Source organism: Pongo abelii, chromosome 6, assembly GCF_028885655.2.
Source record: "Pongo abelii isolate AG06213 chromosome 6, NHGRI_mPonAbe1-v2.0_pri, whole genome shotgun sequence".
Taxonomy (NCBI): Eukaryota; Metazoa; Chordata; class Mammalia; order Primates; family Hominidae; genus Pongo; species Pongo abelii.
The window spans coordinates 2,995,933-3,017,190 of record NC_071991.2 but is presented as its reverse complement, the minus strand read 5'-3'; the positions used below and the strand labels follow the sequence as shown (position 1 = coordinate 3,017,190).

The following is a 21,258-nucleotide window of genomic DNA, read 5'->3' as shown; positions in this document are numbered from 1 at the left end:
TCTAAAAATAATAATTTTTAAAACAAATTTAATAGCTCAAATTAGCGGGGAAGGTGGAAGGATACTGAAGGCCTACAACAAGGACCAGACACCACAGAAGGCCAAGGCTCATGAGGTTGGGAACTGAGTTATGCACCAAGAGAGATGACCCCGACCATCCGCTTCTCATGGAACCTCATGGGCTCACCATGGCATCACTCGGTAGACCAGCTTCCTCTGCTTGCTGGTCTCTTCTCTGCCCTCATAGCCTTGACCTGCCTGCATGTCTCCTCACCCTGGCTGAGCTCCAACCTCCATGGCTACACCAATGCCACCTTCTAGCTCAATTGCCCCCAGCACACTCACCCATCCCACCACTATGAAATCCCCAGGTCCAGGAATTTGGCTATGGCTAAAGAAGAACATCTCATAATAATAAAATGGTCAATCCACCAGGAAGCTATAAGAGTTATAAGCATATGCACCTATCAGAGCCCCAGATACATGAAGCAAAGATGGACAGAGCTGGAGGGAGAGATACACAATTCAACAATAAGAGTTGAAGACGTTGGCCAGGCGCAGTGGCTCATGCCTGTAGTCCCAGCACTTTGGGAGGCCAAGGCGGGCAGATCACCTGAGGTCAGGAGTTCGAGACCAGCCTGGCCAACATGGAGAAACCCCATCTCTACTAAAAATACAGGATTAGCCAGGCACGGTGACAGGCACCTGTAATCCCAGCTACTCAGGAGGCTGAGGCAGGAGAATCACTTGAACCCAAGAGGCAGAAGTCGCAGTGAACCAAGATCATGCCATTGCACTCCAGCCTGGGCGATAGAGTGAGATTCTGTCTCAAAAAAAAAAAAAAAGAGTTGAAGATGTTATTACTTTACTTTGAATAATGGATAGAACAACTAGGCAGAAGATCAACAAATAAGAAACCTGCACAACACTATAAACAAACCAGACCTGGCTGGGCGTGGTGGCTTACACCTGTAATCCCAGCATTTTGGGAGGCCAAAGCAGGTGGATCACTTGAGGTCAGGAATTCAAGACCAGCCTGGCCAACATGGTGAAACCCTGTCTCTACTAAAAATACAAAAATTAGCCAGACGTGCTGGCTGGAACCCAGGAGCAGAAGTTGGAGTGAGCCAAGATTGCACCACTGCACTCCAGCCTGGGTGACAGAGGGAGGCTCTGTATCAAAAAAAAAAAAAAAAAAAAAAAAAAAAAAAAACTAGACCTAACAGACATCTGTAGTACACTGTCTGACAGCAGCAGAACAATACATTAATCTATGAACAAGTTCCTCCCAAAGTTAGTTTGGCCTCTGCCCAGGAATGAACAAGGACTGCTTGGAGGTTAGAAGCAAGATGGAATTGGTTAGGTCAGATCTCTTTCACTGTCAGAATTTTCTGTTATAACTTTTGCAAAGGCAGTTTTACCTCCTCCCTTACAAAAGTAGAAAAAGAAGAGCTAACTAAACCTAAAGCAAGGAAAAGAAAGGAAATAATCAGGACTAGGGCAGAAGCAAATAAACCTGAGAATAGAAAAGGAATACAGAGAATTAATGAAACCAAAAGTTGGTTCTTTGATATATCAACGAAATAAGAGAGAAGATGCAAATTACTAGAATCAGAAATGAAAGAGGGGAAATTATAACTGAACTTATAGAAATAAAAAGAAGTATGAAGGGAACTGTGAGCAATTGCTGCCAATAAATTAGATAACTTAGATATAATGGACAAATTCCTAGAAAGACACAAACTACTGAAACTGGCTCAAGACAAACAGAAAATATGAACAGACCTGTAATAAGTAAGGAGGCTGAATTTGTAAAAATAATCCACAAAGAAAAACCCATGCCCAGATGTCTTCACTTGTAAGTTCTACCAAACAAAAGAAAAATTAATATCAATTCTTAAAAGCCTCTTCCAAAAAGCAGAAGAGGAAGAAACACTTCCTAAATCATTCTGAGGCCAATATCAAAACCAGACAATGACATCACAGGAAAAGAAGTACCCTGATATACCCTGATATCAAAACCAGACAATGACATCACAGGAAAAGAAAACTACAGACCAATATCTCTTATGAATATGAATGCAAAAATCCTATTTTAAAAAACTAGTTAATTAAATGCAGCAACATATAAAAAGAATTATATACTATGACTATATAGGATTTATGCCAGGAATACAAGGTTGGTTTAACATCTGAAAGTCAGGTAGTGTAACCCTATCAATAGAATAAAAATCAAAAACCACATGGCAACCTCAATAAATGCAGAAAAAGCATCTGACAAAATCGAGAAACCTTTCAGGATAAAAACATTCAATAAACCAAGAAGGTAAGAAAACTTCGTCAACCTGATAAAGGACATCTATCTTAAAACAAAAGCAAAAGCCTACAGCTAATGTCATACTTGACAGTGAAAGATTGGATGCTGTTCGTTAACATCACTAACAAAGCAAGGATTCCTGCTGTCAACATTTCTATCTAACATTGTACTGGAGGTATTTTAGCCAGAGCAATTAGGCAAGGAAGAGAAATAAAAGGCACCCAGATTGGAAAGACAGAAGTAAAACTACATTTATCTGCAAATGACATGATCTTATATATAGGATATCATAAGATGTCTCTAACAAACTAACAGAACTAATAAATGATTTTGCAAGGTTGCAGAATACAAGGTCAATATACAAAAATAAATTATATATCTATAGACCAGCAATGAATATCCCACAAATGAAATTAAGAAAAAAACTCCCATTTATAATGTCATCAAAAATAATGAAATACTTAGGAATATATTTAACAAAAGAAGTGCAAGACTTGTACACTGAGAACTATGAAACATTGCTGAAAGAAATTAAAGAAGATTTAAAGAAAGACATCCCCATGTTCATAGATCAGAAGATTTAATGTTGTTAGGTAGCAGTACTCTCCAAATTGATCTACATATTCAGCAGATTCACTACCAAAATACCAACTGCCTTTTTTGCAGAAATTGACATCCTAATCCTAAAATTAGGTAAAAGGCACCTAATAGCCAAAACAATCTTGAAAAAGAACAAGGTTGGGAGACTCATACTTCCCAATTTCAAGACCTACTACAAATCTACAAATCTTCAGTAATCAAGACAATGTAGTACTGGCATAAGGATACACATATAGATCAATGGAATAGAATCAATAGTGCAAAAACAAATGTTTACTTTTATGGTCAGTTGATTGTCAACAAGGGTAGCAAGATCATTCAATGGGGAAAGAATAGTCTTTTCAAACAAACTGTGCTTGGACAACTGGACGTCCACACATAAAATAATGCAGTTGGACGCCTACCTCACACCATACACAAAAATTAACTCAAAATGGATCATCCTCAATGTAAGAACTAAGGTATAATATTCAAAGGAAAAAAACAGGAGTAAGTCTTCATCATCTGGAGTTAGACAATGGTGTTTCGGATACATGCCAAGAGCACAAGTGAAAAAAAGAAAAAATAAATAAATTGGACTACCTCAAAATTTAAAACTTTTGTGCTACAAACAATGCTTTTAAGAAAGTGAAAAGACAACTGACAGAATGGGAGAAAATATTTGCAAGTCATATATCTGATAAGTGGCTTGCATCCAGAATACATAACAAAATCCTACAACTCAATAATAAAAAGACAAACAACACAATTTTAAAGTGGGCAAAGGATTTGAATAGACATTTCTCAATGCACACAAATGGCCAATATGCACATGAAAAGATGCTCAATATCATTAGTCATTAGGGAAATGCAAATCAAAACCACAGTGAGATGCTACTTCACACTCAGTAGGAGAGCTGTAATAAAAAAGACAGACAATAACAAGTGTTAGCAAGAATATGGAGGAATGAAAACCCTCATGGCTTGCTGGTGGCAATGTAAAATGATGCAGCTGCTTTGGAAAACAGTTTGGCAGTTCCTCAAAATGTTAAATATAGAGTTGCCATATGGCCTAACAATGCACTCCTATGTATCTTACCCAAGGGAAATAAAAACATACAGTCACACAAAAACTTTTACATGAATGTTCATAGCAGCATTGTTCATAATAGACAAAAGGTAGAAACAAGTCAAATATCCATTAGTGAATGAACAGACAAGCAAAATGTGGCGTGTCCATGCAGTGAAAAAATCACTGAGCAATTTAAAATAAATGAAGTCCTGATACATGCTACAACAGGAACAACCCTTGAAAAGTTGCTGAGTGAAAGAAGCCAGCCATGAAAGACCATAAATTGTAGGATTTCACTTGTATAAAATGTACAGAAAAGGCAAATCTATACAGACAGAAGGTAAACGAGTGGTTACACAGGGCTGGAGGGGCAGGGATTAGAGGGAAATTGAGAGTGGCTAATAAAGGGTGAGGAGCTTCTTTTTGAAATGACGGAAATGATTTTAAATTGATTGTGGTGGTGGTTGCACAACTCTGTGAATATACTAAAATCATTGAATTGAACATATTAAAAAGGTAACTTGTATGCTATGTGAATTATATCACAATAAAGCTATTTTTAAAAATGAATGACTTAGATCTATATGTATCCACCTAGATAAATCTCAAAAAAAAATGTAAAGGGAGAAAAACATGTTGAAAAAGGAAATATATAGTATGACACCATTTATGTGAAATTTTAAAACAAAAACCAATAGTATATATTGTTTAGGGAACTATACATTTTTAGTAAGACATAAAAACTTGGATGGAAAGGGTAGACTCCAACCGCAGGATTTTCCCTCTCTGCCCTATAAATAATCTTTTTAAAAATTTATGGCTTAAAGTTCCATTGTTTATGTTTAGTATATAAGGAAATATATATTTTTATATTCATACCCCCTTTCTTAGATAAAAGGTAAAATGCCATATATACTTTACTGTACAGGACTTTTTTTAACCTAATATATTCTAGAGATCACTCCAGAGGAGTTGATAGAGCTGTTCCAGTGAGACTGTTTTATTAAGCTTGTTGGGGTTTATGTCTAAAAGGAGGAGGGCCAGAGATGGATGACTACATGGAGACGCTGAAGGATGAAGAGGACGCCTTGTGGGAGAATGTGGAGTGTAACCGGCACATGCTCAGCCGCTATATCAACCCTGCCAAGCTCACGCCCTACCTGCGTCAGTGTAAGGTCATTGATGAGCAGGATGAAGATGAAGTGCTTAATGCTCCTATGCTGCCATCCAAGATCAACCGAGCAGGTAACCTTAGGACCTCTTTGCGGGAGAGGGAGGGCTACCGCACACGGCAACTTCCAGACATACCCTTTGGTAGCTGTACCAAAATGAAGTTGCTCTAGGTCAGGGATTTTTAAACTGGGGTCCACAGACCATCACCTACCCATTTGTGTATAGAACTCAAGCTGTCTGTGTATAGAACTCAAAGGATCCATAAACTGGGAGGGGGGAAGAAATGCCATTTTATTTTACCAACCTCAACTGCAATTTAGCTTTGCCCTCAATTGCAAATGTCAGGAAGCCACAAATTACAGGAGTGATTAGTAATTCTTGTGACTTAGGCAACAATGAAAATTACAGATCTCTTCCTATCACTACAGCTACTGCAAATCTCTCAAAATGCCACTTACACTCTTCTCTCTTTCAAAATTACAGTACTTATTAGACCTGCCGAGAGGTCTTGTTATTTAATGCATTAATAAAGAAGTACGTTACTGAAACACAAATTTATTTAATATTTGATAACTGGATTTTATTATAATTGGTTTCTTTTGTAATCTGATGTACTTTATCTGTTTAAAAATATTATTCCGAGAAGGGTTCCACAGGCTTTTCTAGCCTGACTTCCGGGGCAGGGGGGTGGGTAGGACACTTTATCATATTCAGTAAAGGTAATAAACATGGTTTGTGAAGCTTGTTTTAATTTTATATTATGGACATGTGTATACACATGTACTTGTAGAGTTATCTTTGTTTATGGTCACTAGACCACAATGTTAAATGTTTTTCTTTCTATGGATCAGTTTAGAAGGTTTGATAATCACTGTCCCCCAGCGTGGCTGGTAATAAGTGGCTCATCAGCTGCGACTCTCTGGCATCCATGGCAGACATCACTAATCAGCATGCTTTCCCACTGAGCTTGGATGTAACTTTGGAATGTTTCTCAAAACAGTACTGCAGGCGGCTTCACCAAACAATCGGGGTTGACATAACATCAAATTTATTTCTTCTCTCCGTCCTAGGGAAAAGGTCCAGTTTTAAGACCTACCTTTCTTCTTCCATATCTCAGAAGAATATCTGAAAATAAAATGTTTAAGGAAGGGCCCAGAAATGTAAGCAATAAGTGGAATCAATAGTATAGAAACTGGGACCTGCTGGGGAAATTACATTTAAGGTGTTTCCAGGTTGTGTAATAATCCCAAAGAAAAATCTAGAACTATCCCTGCTTCCTATGATTTTTCCTAGCCCCTCACCCAAAGATTTATCTTCCTGCTCTCAATCCCAGAGAACCATGTATTATTCCATAATTTTTATCATGCTTCCAACCTCCTTCAGTCATAGAAGACCTGGTGCCTACATGGTTCATTTTGGCCCCGGTCAGTTGGGAAACTCTTCAAAACTGGGGCGGCAATTCCATTTATCCTGGTTCTACCAGCTTATTAGAAAAAGAAAACAAATGCCCACCGAATCCCTGCGGAGGGCCTGGCACTTTGATTTACGTCATCTGGGCTCCAAGATACAACTCAGAAGTGATAGAATATGGGGAGACTGTCTTCTTACAGTTGATTGAAGGATACAAGTCCAGGATGAGACCAGCCAGAGACTTCCGTTCCATCAGATATGTATTCTCACGGAGTGGTCTGGTCTTTCCCCTAGGCCGGCTGTTGGACATTCTACATACCAAGGGGCAAAGGGGCTATGTGGTCTTCTTGGAGAGCCTGGAATTTTATTACCCAGAGCTGTACAAACTGGTGACTGGGAAAGAGCCCACTCGGAGATTCTCCACCATTGTGGGTAAGTGCTTTTGCCATTGGGAACATCTGGACTCTAAGAGGAGGGGCGTGTGTGTGAGTGTGTGTGTGTGTGTGTGTGCGTGTCCTCAGTAGTGGCATGGTTCTTAAGCTGTGAATCTATGACATATAGAACTGGGGTCTGTCAACCACTTATTTTGCTTGATGATGAAAGGTTAACGGGGGCAAAGGGAAGCAGGAGCCAAGAGAAGTGGGTGTTCAAGGACCATCCCCCATGAATGGCGCCAGGTGGAACACAAGTTCATTCTACCCCGTAGATCTTGTCCTTGCCTTGGCTGCATTCTTTCTAGTGTCTCATGGGCCAGAGCCCTTGAGCATCTTGCCTTCTTAATCTTCCTTTCTAAACATTCTTGAATCAGTCTTCTCTCCCTCCCCAACACTTCCCACAGTCCAGACTCCCACAACCCCATCAACTCTCTATATCCATTCCTGATCTGTTCCAGTGCTTTCTCCATTCTTCCTCCCCTATTTAAAACCCTTTGGTGGTTTTTCATTGCTTCTTTGTAAAGACCCAGGTCTTGGCCAGGCACAGTGGCTCATGCCTGAAATTCCAACACTTTTGGAGGCTCCAGCCATAGAATTGCTTGAGCCCAGGAGTTCCAGGCTGCAATAAGCATGCCCCTGCACTCCAGCGTGGGTAACAGAGCGAGACCCTGTTTCAAAATATAAAAAAAAGACCCAGGTCTTTAATGCAGCTCACAAGGACCCTTCATGATCCAGTCCCTGCTGACACCCCCAGCTTCGCCTTTCTCTTCTCTCTCTCTCCTTCAGCCACTTTAGTCTTCGTTCAGTTCCTGAAATATGCCAAGTTCCTCCCTCCTCCCCATATGGCCTTGGCAATGTTGTTCCCCTTTCCTAGAATGCCTTTTCCCTCCCGAACTTAACATTTTACCTCAACCATCAGGAGCCTTCTCCAACCCTCTCTGCCCACGAGGCTGGATCTGGGCCCCTGCTACACACTCTCGTAGCCCCATCTACCTTTACTTTGTGAAATCCTCACGGTCTATAATTCTATTTGTGGTATCATTTGATTTTTTTAAATGTGTTTCTCTTGTTAAACCATAAGATCTCCCGGGGCCAAGGCTGTGAGTCTCGCTCACTCTGAATCCCCAGTGCCTCGTGGGCAGAGTGAGTAAAAAGCTCGCACAACGTTGGTGAGTGAGTGAATGAATGGCACCTGCCCTGCGTCTGGAACCTCCTTTTTCCACTTCCCAGTCCTCAGGCCTGACTGGGTGCCCCCTCTCCACAGTGGAGGAAGGCCACGAGGGCCTCACGCACTTCCTGATGAACGAGGTCATCAAGCTGCAGCAGCAGATGAAGGCCAAGGACCTGCAACGCTGCGAGCTGCTGGCCAGGTTGCGGCAGCTGGAGGATGAGAAGAAGCAGATGACGCTGACGCGCGTGGAGCTGCTGACCTTCCAGGAGCGGTACTACAAGATGAAGGAAGAGCGGGACAGCTACAATGACGAGCTGGTCAAGGTGAAGGACGACAACTACAACTTAGCCATGCGCTACGCACAGCTCAGTGAGGAGAAGAACATGGCGGTCATGAGGAGCCGAGACCTCCAACTCGAGGTGAGGGGTGCCCAAGGGCTACTCCGCCAGGGTGACCCGGGGGAAACAAATGTCACCAGGGCTCAAGTCCCCCATAAAGCAGGTGCAGGCACATGCACATGGTCTACTGGAGCTTCCTGCCAGCCAGGTGAGAGGGAATGGAGGACACAGGGCCTCTGGGAGTCCTAGGTCCACGATGCGCCTGCACGTGTACCCATAGTGCTTAGCGCTACCAGTTCAGCGGCCTACATCCCCTATGCGCATGGGCAGACATGCGCACAAGGACAGACCCAGTGCAGCTTTCCACCACCCGCTCGGTCCCAGATCCACCTTGTGCATGCGCGCGCAGACCCGGTGAGACTCCCGGAATGGCTCACTCCGCAAATCAATTAAGGTGATTTACATCTTCTTTTTTCTTTTCTTTTATTTTCCTTTCTTTTCTTTTTTCTTTTCCTTTCTTTCTTTCCTTTTCTTTTCCTTCTTTCCTTCTTCCCTCCTTCCTTCCTTCCTTCCTCTCTCTTCCTTCCTTCTTCCTTCCTTCCTTTCTTTTCTTTCTTTCTTTTTTTCTTTTTTTTTTGAGACAGGGTCTTCCACTGCCCAGGGTGCAGTGGTGCGATCATGGCTCACTGAAGCCTTGACCTCCTAGACTCAAGCGATCCTCCTGTCTCAGCCTCCAAAGTAGCTGGGACTACAGGTGCCCGCCATCACGCCAGGCTATTCTTTCCATTTTTTTTGTAGAAAAGGGGTATTGCTATTTTGCCCAGTCTGGTCTGCAACTCCTGGGCTCAAGTGAACTGCCTGCCTTGTCCTTCCAAAGTGGTGGGATTGCAGGTATGAGCCATTGCACCTGGCCTCGTTCATTCTTTCTGTTTATTGAGTGCCATCGGGTACCAGACTTTTTGTTTTTGGGTTTTTTGGAGGGGTTTTTTGGACAGAGTCTCACTCTGTCACCCAGGCTGGAGTGCAGTGGTGTGATCACAGCTCACTGTAGCTTTGGCCTTGCAGGCTCAGGTGATCCTCCCACCTTAGCCTCCCAAGTAGCTGGGACTACAGGTACACGCTATGCCAGCTAATTTTTTTCTATTTTTTTCCTACCTACTGCCCCACTTTTTCTATTTTTAGTAGAGACAGGGTTTTGCCATGTTGCCCAGGCTGGTCTTGAACTCCCGGGCTCAGGCAATCTGCACACTTGGCCTCCCAAAGTGCTGGGATTACAGGTATAAGCCACCACACCTGGCCCCAGGCTCTTATCCAGGGATACATAGCTCAAGACTAAAACCCTGCTGTCGTGGAACTAACATTGTAATCAGAAAACAAATGCATAAATACTTGGTAGAAATGAGTGCTATCAAGAAGAGACAGGGCGTGAGGACAGAACATGAGGGTTGCTACTTTAAATAGGGTGGCCAGGAAAGGTCTCTGAGAAGGAGACACATGAACAGAGATCTGAAGGGATGAAAGGAGCCAACCATGCAAGTCTCAGGGGGAAAGCACTTGCAAAGGCCACAAGTAGGGGGCATGTTTTTTTGTTTTTGTTTTTGAAGAAACAGCAGGAAGGCTGGGCTTGGTGGCTCACACCTGTAATCCCAGCATTTGGGGAGGCCAAGGCGGGAGGATTGCTTCAGTCCAGGAGTTTGAGACCAGCATGGGCAACATGGCAAAACCCCATCTCTACAAAAATAAGCCAGGCATGGTGGTATGTGCCTGTAGTCCCAGCTACTGCGGGGGATAAGGCAGGACGATTGCCTGAGCCTGGGAGGTCGAGGCTGCAGTGAGCCATGCCTGTCAAAAGAAAGAACGAAAGGAAGGAAGGAAGGAAGGAGGGAGGGAGGGAGGGAGGGAGGGAGGGAAGGAAGGAAGGAAGAGAGAGAAAGAGAAAAAGAAGGAAGGAAGGGAAGGAGGGGGGGAGGGAGGGAAGGGAGGAAGGAAGGAAGGAAGAGAAAGAAGTGAAAGAGAAAAGAAATGGCAGGAGAGTCAGTGGGGCCAGAGCCAAATAAACAAATGGTGCAGAAGGGAGTGGAAGGGATGGCAGGGTCCAGATCGTGGGGGCATGGTAAGAACTTTGGGATTTATTCTAGTTGTGGTGAGAAGCCTCTGAAGGATTGAGAGCTGAGGAGTGACAATTGATTTATATCTGAGAAGGATCACTCTGGCTGCTGGGTGGAAAACAGACTCACAGAATATTTATTAAGCACCTGCCACGTGTGAGGCACTGTGCTAAGCACTGTGGGAGACATGGGGATAAATAACGTGAGCTGTGCACAGGTCACTTACAATTTAGTGAAGCAGACAGATCTGTAAACAGTCCACCAGGAATTCAGGTGAATTGAGTCAGTGGCATAGCAGGCAATAGTGTTTTGGTTAGAAGCATGAGCTTTGTAAGTCCTGTAGTTTTGAGTTCAAATTCTGGCTTTATGCTTTACTATTTACTTAGCTATTGGCCTCAGTTTCCTCATTTGCAGATGGCAATAATGAAAGTAATACCTGTGCCCTAGGATTGCTGGGATACTGAACCGTAAGTCTTTGGCGGAGTGGCTGACCCTGTAAGCACCCCACAATGCTAGCGCCCCATGCCTGCTCGTGTGGGACCCGGGACTTAGCAAGGGACGCTTGGGTTAAGCTTTGAAGATGCTGAGGAGCTTTTTTTTTTTTTTTTTTTTTTTTGCCTGAGCAGGAGGAGAGATTTCTATGCTGTTTTTACCTAGGATTTGGGGAAGTTACCCTGTGGCAGGGACTTAACGAGTTTCTCTCCCGGAACTTTCTCCTGTGTTATGTTTCCCTGGAGATACATTAATAGTGAGAAAGTGTTAAGTAGAATTTGGAAGACCATCTGGCCAGCAGAGTCCCTGGCTGGTTTTCTTGGCCTCGGGCTGCTTCCTGCACACCCCTTTCTTCATCGTCTCAGGTTAATCACTGGGGTGCAGGAGCTGGTCTTTTCTTGCTAAAGCCACTGCTCTCTACCTGCCAGATTCCTTGAGATGATTCTCCCTCCAAGACTAGATTTGAAAAATGACACTCTCCCCTTTGGTGCCTCCTTTCTTTATAGCCTTCGAATGCAACCTTCTTGTTTGGGATATTTTAGCAAAGCCGATGTGTTTGGGGAGGCACACAGGTTAGTCTCACAGGTTGAAGAAGTCTTCTGCTGGTCCCAGTTCCTGACACTAAACTCTTGAGTGTGAAAATCAGCACATCTCCACTTGTCTCATTTCCAGATGCAATAGCTGCCTCCTCCAGGAAGCCACTCTTTCTGCCACTAAGTCTGGGGAAGTTCTTTAGGCTGGAGAGCCTGTGAAATTACAATTCAGTGGATTTCAGGCTGTCTCCTCCTTCTCCTTTCCCTTCTCCTTCTCCTCCTCCTCTTCCTCTCCTCCTCCTCCTTCCTCCTATTCTTCTTCTTCTCCTCCTCCTCTTCCTTCTTCTTTCTTCTTCTCCTTCTCCTCCTCCTTCTTCTTCTTCCCCTTTCTCTTCCTCTTCCTCTCCTCCTTCCTCCTCCTCCTCTCCTCCTCTTCTTCCTTCTTCTCTCCCTCCTCTTCTTCCTCTTTTTCCTCTTCTTCCTCCTCCTCTCCTTCTCCTTCTCTTTCCTCCTCTTCCTCTTCTTCTTTCTCTTCCTCTTCTTCTCCTTTCTCTTCTTCCCCTTCCTCTTCTTCTTCCTCTACTTTTCTTCTTCTCCTCCTTCTCCTGCTTTTTCTTCTTTCTTTTTCCTCTTCCTCCTCCTCTTCCTCTTCCTTTTTAGCAACAGTGCTATTTATCCAAATAAAATCTTGTGTGAAACCCAAAAGAACAAACCACACAAGCAGAGCTGTTCTGGGATGTGAAGTCAGTGTGGATGCCCAGAACCCCGACTTCTCAACCATCTCCTCCTTCCCCCTGGGTAACCCCTGGATTCTTCAGGGGAATCCTTGAGTTCCAAGGATCAGAATTTGAAACCCATCAGAGAAGGGCGTTGAAGTGGGAAACACCAACTTGGATCTCTTTTATCCCAAAATCCATAACCTGTTCCACCCGACAAAGGTTGAGGAAATTTTCTCTGAGGCCTGTAGCCCCTTTGGAGCTATTCTAAATAGACTAATCAGGAACTCTTCATCAACAGGGAGATGACAGTTTGTTTTACTGGAGAAGGTTTCTTGGAGCCCTTCTCTGCCCCTGGAAGAAGGAGAGAGGGGCATAACTCAGGTTATGCTGCCAGCTCAGTGGGATCGGGGGAAGCGTTGCCTTTTCTGAGTGTTTCTTGCCACCTGCCTTCTCCCCTCGGCACCCTTGGGGTATTTCAGATCGATCAGCTAAAGCACCGGTTGAATAAGATGGAGGAGGAATGTAAGCTGGAGAGAAATCAGTCTCTGAAACTGAAGAATGACATTGAAAATCGGCCCAAGAAGGAGCAGGTTCTGGAACTGGAGCGGGAGAATGAAATGCTGAAGACCAAAAACCAGGAGCTGCAGTCCATCATCCAGGTGAGAGCCTGGGGGCGGGGCCAGCGCGGGCAGCAGGAGGGTGAGGGCTTGGGGTTGGGGGAAATGACGAACCTGCCAGGTTGTGAGTCCCTGAGCCTCACCCACACCGTGCTGACTGCAGGATCACAGACATGCATGCCACCCTCGGGCACCTTTTTCTCCTCCTCTGTAAAGCGGTGACCCCACCACCCATTTGTCAGAGACAGGAGATCATGCTTGGGAAAACGTGCTTATTTGAAGCACTCCAGGAAACTCACCAACCACGTGGAAATCAATGCCCTGAGCACTGTGGGAAGAGACGAGGACATCTAGGAAACCTACATGCCCTTAAAGATTCCAAGAAACCCAACTCTAAGCTCCGTGCCACTTGTTCCAACCTCAAATGCCTCCCCACACTTGTCATCGCCGAATCACTTGTGGGCACGGAGGTGGAAGTTGCTGAGGAGTGACATCCCAAAACATATCTGCAGGGCAAGAAAAAAAACATGCATCCTCCTGCTCCCTCCAGAACAGTCCCCCCAGGAGCGGCTGCCTGGTATTTGAGGCTCTGTTTCAGAGCCGAGGATGAACCCAGCTTCTCCAGAACAGATTCCTCGGTGTTTCAGGGGCAGCATCTAAAAAGGGTTTCGGGTGCAGCAACTGTTTCTCTGCATTCCGATAAGCTCCAGGGAGAACAAAAGGCCCAGGATACGCTCAAGCAAAAGCCAGTTTTCTGCTTCTTTCCAGGCAATAAACTTCTTAAATGCTAAGCTTCTTAGAGACCCCAGGGGACATACATCTCTTCTTGCCTCTACCTTCCAGGCACAAAACCTTCTGCTCTGTCCATGTCTGTTGCTGGTTCTTCTGTCCCCTGCCTTCCAGGACCACTTGGCTCCTCACCCTGACCCTGACCCTGTTAAACCTCCTCCCTCCCACCCAGGCCGGGAAGCGCAGCCTGCCAGACTCGGACAAGGCCATCCTGGACATCCTGGAACACGACCGCAAGGAGGCCCTGGAGGACCGGCAGGAGCTGGTCAACAGGATCTACAATCTGCAGGAGGAGGCCCGCCAGGCAGAGGAGCTGAGAGACAAGGTGGGAGTGGGGATCGCCTGCCCAGCAGTGCCCTCAGCCGGCCCCCTTCACACCAGGGGGCAGTGGTGTGTGTCAGCAGGACCTCCCTGACCCCACACTCCTTTCCAGGGACTAGGTCAGACCCCGGCATAAATCCCCTGTACTTCCCAGTATTCAGCCCCTGGCAGAAGCTGCAGTTTATCAACCAGATGAGGGCCTGAGGGCGGGACCAATGTGGGCAGAGGGGAGGGTGAGGGCTTGGGATTGGGGGAACCCACATACCCGCCAAGGTGTGAGTCTCAGAGCCTCACCCGCACCTTGCGGATTGCAGGATGCCAGATGTGCCGGCCACCCTTGGGCATTTACAAGCTATTGCACCAGCTTAGCACCTGTGTCCCCCTCCTGATTGAGACCACACTGTCCTCCCCTACGTTACCTGGTCTGTAGTGGGTTCACGACAATGCTGGGTTGATTGGCTCCTACCTTGAGCCCTAGTGGTCAGGTAGCCGGTTCTCAGAAGGGCAGGCCGTGTCCTGACCATGCCAGCTTAGGGAGGGACAGGCCAGCTCCAGCCAGCCGGCGGGAAGGCACGAGCAGAGAACAGCTTTCAGCCCTGACCTATTGATTGCTCGATGCACATATTGATTTCTCTGTGTGGTTCACAGTACCTGGAGGAGAAGGAGGACCTGGAGCTCAAGTGCTCGACCCTGGGGAAGGACTGTGAAATGTACAAGCACCGCATGAACACGGTCATGCTGCAGCTGGAGGAGGTGGAGCGGGAGCGGGACCAGGTACAGGCACCACCTGCAGCATGCAGGGCGGCAAGGTTGCACAGCGGGCCCACACCCCAGACCACCGGGTCCTTCAGAGTGTTTTGTGCAGTGCAACGTCACTGACAATGCAGGGATCACTCCTGAATCCATCTTTCCCATTTCTGTTCCAAAGATGAATTCTATCCCAAAAGGTTTTTGGAAGTCACAGGCGTTTGGGTATCAGGGGGCTCCGAGCTGGGCTCCAGCAGCTCCCACAACCGAACATCGTTCTTAAATGTTCTCTGTTCTCTTGGGTGAGAGGATGGGTTCAGATCCAGCCTTGTCATTCATAAGGTGTATGCTCATAGGCAAGCTGCCACCCCTGACCTCAGCGCCCTCCCTCATCTATAAAATGGGGATAATTATGGTAGCACCTCCTCATAGGGACAGGCTGTGGCCTTTCAGGGATACTTTATCAAAGCTCTCAACACAGAGCCTGCCACTAGCAAGGGTCGGACCATCGGCTCTGTGATCACGTTAATGAAGAAGGTAGTGACTGACACGCCCAGGGGTCAGGCTGCAGACGAGAGCCACAGATGATGTGGCTGGCGCCTGGGTTGGAGACGATGCCTGTCCCTGGGCCCAGCTGGATTTGGCTGGGGTGCAACCCCCAAAGCAGCCTTTGTCCCGCTTCTCCCTGGCAGGCCTTCCACTCCCGAGATGAAGCTCAGACGCAGTACTCGCAGTGCTTAATCGAAAAGGACAAGTACAGGAAGCAGATCCGCGAGCTGGAAGAGAAGAACGACGAGATGAGGATCGAGATGGTGCGGCGGGAGGCCTGCATTGTCAACCTGGAGAGCAAGCTGCGGCGCCTCTCCAAGGACAGCAGCAACCTGGACCAGGTGAGGTGGGACGGGCAGGGCCCCACGCCTGAAGCCAGGTGCCCCCTGGCGCCCACGGAGGGCTGTGGCCAGTCGCCGCCTCCCTGTGGAGACCTGCACCTGAAGCCAGGTGCCCCCTGGCACCCACGGAGGGCTGTGGCCAGTCACCACCTCCCCATGGGGCCCCACACCTGAAGCCAGGTGCCCCCTGGCGCCCACTGAGGGCTGTGGCCAGTCACCGCCTCCCCGTGGAGACCCACGCCTGAAGCCAGGTGCCCCCGGCACCCACTGAGGGCTGTGGCCAGTCGCCACCTCCTTGTGGGGCCCCACACCTGAAGCCAGGTGCCCCCTGGCGCCCACTGAGGGCTGTGACCAGTCACCGCCTCCCCGTGCAATGAATGGCTCCTTGTCCTTTGTTTAGTTTTGTTTTGCTTTTGAGACAGGGTCTCACTCTATCGCCCAGGCTGGAATTCAGTGGCACCATCACAGCTCAGTGCAGCCTCAAACTCCTGGGCTCAAGCAGTCCTCCCACTTCAGCCTCCCGGGTAGCGGGACTAAAGGCACACACCACAATTCCTGACCAATTTTGTAATTTTTTTGTACAGACAAGGTCTCACTGTTTGCCAAGCTGGTCTTAAACTCCTATCCTCAAGTGATCCTCCCGCCTCAGCCTCCAAAACAGCTGGAATTACAGCCATGAGCCACTGTGGCTGGTTGGCTCTTCATATATTTGAAGCTGGAAGTTCCCTCCCACACCCAGCATAATCCACATCTTTTAGTCTTGTATTTGTATCTGTTTAGTGATGAGTGGAAGCCACTCATTTTGAAGTTAGAAGATGCAGGGTAGGGCTGGGCACAGTGGCTCGTGCCTGTAATCTCAGCATCTTGGGAGGCTGAGGTGGGAGGATCGCTTTAGGACAGGAGTTCAAGACCAGTCTGGGCAACAGAGCGAAAATTTTTAAAAATTTAAAAAATTAAAATTAAAAACATAAATAAGAAGATGCAGGGGGCCAGGCGTGGGGGTTCACACCTGTAATCTCAGCACTTTGGGAGGCCAAGGCTGGTGGATCACGAGGTCAGGAGTTCGAGACCAGCCTGACCAACATGGTGAAACCCTGTCTCTACTAAAAATACAAAAAAATTAGCCAGGAGTGGTGGTGCGCGCCCATAGTCCCAGCTACTCGGGAGTCTGAGGCAGGAGAATCACTTAAGCCCAGGAGGCGGAGGTTGCAGTGAGCCGAGATCGTGCCACTGCACTTCAGCCTGGTGACAGAGCAAGACTCCATCTCAAAAAAAAAAAAAAGAAGATGCAGGGCAAGCTTGACCTGGCCACTTCCTCGCTGGGCAGCCTCCCCCTTAGGAGCCTCAGTGCCCTGTCAGTGACCACAGCAGCTGCTGGCCTCCCACTGGGGTTCCCCGGCACACCTGAACCATCACTGGGTTTAAGACACCCTGCGGTCGTTACGGTTCCTGGGTTTAAGACACCCTGCGGTCGTTATGGTTGCTAGTGCCTGTGAGTAAACCCTCATTTATGGACTACGTGAATTGCAGAGTACATTTCCCAGCAGGGCCCCAGGCACTGAGAAACAAAGGAATGCCTCCTCCAGGGTAGATGTTATCACTGTTATAGCTCTGGGTTTACCGAGCGCCGTCACGTGCAGGTGCCACACAATGTGCCCTCTGTGTATTACCTCATTTACCCCCACGGAACTGTCCTGCATGGAAAGCACGCTCAGTGTCCTCATTTACAAAGGAAGGGACCCTGACCGGGCGCGGTGGCTCAGGCCTGTAATCTCAGCACTTTGGGAGGACCCACGTTCTCGGCTGCAGTTACAGCGTGAACACAGGCCTGGCATGTAGCCCACTGTGCTGTCAGCAGGCCATGACCGGCGCTTCCGTCCGTCTGCAGAGTGGGAGTCCAGGAGCAGCAGGGGGGTAACGGGGCACGCCAAGGTGGGCTGTGCACACCCTGGAGCTCTACTGCTATTTTGAGCCCCTGAAGGATTTCGCACAGGGAGTGGAACAAGACGCTTTGAGTTTGGAGGCAGCGCAGCATGAGGGTGCCTTGTGGCTTTGTGAGCCACGCAGTTCCTTCACGCCACGGCACTCCGCTTCCTATTTTGTAAAAAGTGATTATCAACAACAACCTCTACTTGTCAGGAAGGATTCAATGAGGTGACAGTTATGAAGTGCTCCAGACAGTACCTAGCACTATGTTTTTTGTTTTTTTTTTTTTAACATCATTCAGTCATTCTGAATATTTTTTATATTTTTAGCTCAGGCACAGGGCTACAAATTGGAAATTTAATGGTGGCGGATGAGATGTAAGGGGCTGAGGCCAGTTAGGAGGCAATGCCTTTACCATTGTACAAGAAGACCGGGGCTTGCTTGGGAGACTGGACCAGAAGCCTGGGAGGAGGAGCATCATGAGGCTGGAATGATGGGGCTCAGTGTCTGGGGTTACGGCTGGCGTCAGGAAAGAAGAATGGCCGAAGTGAGCTTCATGCTCGGGTGGCCGAGGGAATGATGACGCTGTCAGCCCAGCCATTTTGCCCACTGGTGGCACATCGCCAAACCCCATCACTAACACCAGCTTTTCTCTGTCCCCAGAGTCTGCCCAGGAACCTGCCAGTAACCATCATCTCTCAGGACTTTGGGGACGCCAGCCCCAGGACCAATGGTCAAGAAGCTGACGATTCTTCCACCTCAGAGGAGTCACCTGAAGACAGCAAGTACTTCCTGCCCTACCATCCGCCCCAGCGCAGGATGAACCTAAAGGGCATCCAGGTGCATGGGTGTGGAGGGAGGGGGCGCGCAGGTGCAGGGCAGAGGGTCTGTGAGCCGGGGGCCCCTGCAGGCGGTGATGGAGCAGCACAGCCATGCCTGCTTCTGGGTGGGTCTTGGGTGCCCAGACTGTGACTCAACCTATTTCAACCCTGTAAGCTGGAAATCCTGCCAACTCACTTTTTACTCATTTGTACATTTTTACTGATTCCCTCACTCTTATAAATGTAATAGACATTAAAAGAGAGAGAAAGAAAGACAGGCTGGGCACGGTAGCTCACGCCTGTAATCCCAGCACTTTGGGAGGCCAGTGCAGGAGGATCGCTTGAGGTCAGGAGTTCCAGAGCAGCCTGGGCAACATAGGAAGATCCAGTGTCTCAAAAAAAGAACAAAAAGAAAAAAAACAGCCAGGCATTGTGGTACATACCTGTAGTCCCAGCTACTCAGGAGGCTGAGGCAGGAGGATCACTTGAGCCCAGGAGTTGGAGGCTGCCGTGAGCTATGATCGCACTACTATACTCCAGCCTGGGTGACAGAGCAAGACCCTGTCTCAATAATAAAAGAGAGAGAGACAGAGAGAGAGAGAAAGGAAAGAAAGAGAAAGGAAAGAAAGAGAAAGAAAGAAAAGAAAGAAAGAAGGAAAGAAAGAAAGGAAAGAAAGAAAAAGAAAGAAAGGAAAGAAAGAGAAAGAAAGAAAGGCAGGCAGATGGAGGGAAAGAGAATGAAATGAGCATCATTTCCAAATTCAGGCTTGGCGCAGTCGCTCACGCCTGTAATCCCAGCACTTTGGGCAGCTGAGGTGGACGGATCACCTGGGGTCAGGAGTTCGATACCAGCCTGGCCAACATGGCGAAATCCCATCTCTACTAAAAATACAAAAATTAGCCGGGCGTGGTGGTGGACACCTGTAGTCCCAGCTACTCGGGAGGCTGAGGCAGGAGAATGGCATGAACCCAGGAGGCAGAGCTTAAGCTGAGATCGCACCACTGCACTCCAGCCTGGGCGATAGAGCAAGACTCTGTCTCAAAAAAAAAAAAAACCATTCATTTGTTTATTCATCACATATGTATTGAGTATATGTATTGAATACCAATCACATGCCCATCACATGTCAGGCACCATCCTGGGAGCTGGAGTTAGCAGTAATCCTGTCACTTTGCTCAGAATCTTGGGCAACCCGAAGCCCACAGCTGGCTCTCGATGGGGAGGGAATGAGTGAATGAATGAGACGCCACAGCAGGGCCTGACAATGCCTCCACCTCTCCCAGCCTTGCACACGCCAAGCCAGAAGGCCTGAGGCAGCACATCTGAGCTGACTGAGACCCCGTTAGCACTCCGGGCCGGGGGTGGCCAGGGCACCTGCCCAGCAGCCTCACCCTCTTCTGAAACCCGCTCTGTGTCGTGTACCCAGCTCTGCTCAGCTTCACACTCCCCGCGCATCACTTGGTCCCCTCTGCCGCTCTTGGCTCCTGTCCTGTCTTCTGCCATGAGCCATATTGCACGGCTGCCCTGGGAGGAGAGCTTGTCTGTACCAGCAGCTGCCTGATTCAAGCCCAAGGGAGCCGCTGTGTCTTGTCGTCCCGGCCGTGGGAGATGAGCATCGGTCCGTGTACGTTCCGGGCCAACCCTGGTGGCCGTATGACGAAGGACAGGATGGCTGGCCTCGCTTTATTTTTTTCTAAGCCCCGGTGACATGTGTCTAGGTCCCTGTTTGATTTGTGTCTTGTGTCTTGTTTCTTCGCCTCCCCTCCCTTTTAGCTGCAGAGAGCCAAATCCCCCATCAGCCTGAAGCGAACATCAGATTTTCAAGGTTAGTGAGACGCCCAGATCTCTCTTGGCCTGTCTCATCTGTCACTCTGTCTCTCTCGGTCCATCTGTTTCTCCCACTGTAACGAACAATCCTGCATGGTAAACGTGGCAAGGTTCTCGGGTGTCTCGGGGTGGTGGGTCTCCATCCAAATAGCAGTTAATGTTCATCGTCATTCGAAGCAGGCAGGAGCCCCAACTGCTGAAAGGTCCTCTCTGTGGTTCCCTCCACGCTTCCCCGCCTCTCCCGGTGGGTCTGTCCGGAATCCCTGGTGCATTCACTGAACTGTGCGTTTTGCCCATGGCTTCTCAGTGAGAGGACTCTTTGACCCTCTTCCAAGACTTTTGGCCGGGTGGTCCCCCACAGGACCTCACAGGAGGCTGGTTCATTGGTCAGTCCCTGGTTCTTCTCCGAGACACACTGCCTTCAGAATCTTCTCTTTTGTCCTCACCATGTCTCTGGGAGTGACAGATCAGCTAGGAAGGGTTTGCCTAAGCAAATCAAGCACCTACTATGTGCCAGGTGCTGGAAGGCCCGAGTAGATGCCCATAGACCCCACACACTCAGGCAGGGCCACAGCCGGGAGGTGGAAAGTGCATGGGTCCTGAGAGTGGCAGGACAAAGGTCAGAGAAGGATCCATCAAGAAGGGCACATTTGGCCGGGCGTGGTGGCTCACACCTATAATCCCAGCACTTTGGGAGGCCAAGGCGGGCAGATCACCTGAGGTGAGGAGTTTGAGACCAGCCTTGTCAACATGGTGAAACCCTGTCTCTACTAAAAATACAAAAATTAGCCGGGCGTGGTGGCAGATGCCTGTAATCCCAGCTACTCGGGAGGCTGAAGCAGGAGAATCAGTGGAACCCAGGAGGCGGAGGTTGCAGTGAGCCAAGATGGCACCACTGCACTCCAGCCTGGGCGACAGAGTGAGACGCTGTCTCAAAAAACAAAAGAAAGAAAGAAAAAGGTGGAGGTGAAGT

At 47.9% G+C, this 21,258-nt stretch overlaps 1 protein-coding gene across 2 annotated transcripts in view; it reads left to right on the top strand.

Moving 5' to 3' along the window:
- CARD11 (caspase recruitment domain family member 11) overlaps positions 1-21,258 on the top strand; it is a 139,518-nt gene that overhangs the window by 91,898 nt on the left and 26,362 nt on the right. For both annotated transcript variants that reach the window (XM_024241311.2, XM_054545735.2), the window contains exons 3-11: positions 5,001-5,213; positions 6,846-6,983; positions 8,250-8,575; positions 12,826-13,005; positions 13,925-14,077; positions 14,722-14,847; positions 15,513-15,710; positions 18,300-18,476; positions 20,232-20,283. In XM_024241311.2, coding sequence (XP_024097079.1) covers positions 5,001-5,213; positions 6,846-6,983; positions 8,250-8,575; positions 12,826-13,005; positions 13,925-14,077; positions 14,722-14,847; positions 15,513-15,710; positions 18,300-18,476; positions 20,232-20,283 — 1,563 coding nt within the window. The remainder of the gene's footprint in view (positions 1-5,000; positions 5,214-6,845; positions 6,984-8,249; positions 8,576-12,825; positions 13,006-13,924; positions 14,078-14,721; positions 14,848-15,512; positions 15,711-18,299; positions 18,477-20,231; positions 20,284-21,258) is intronic.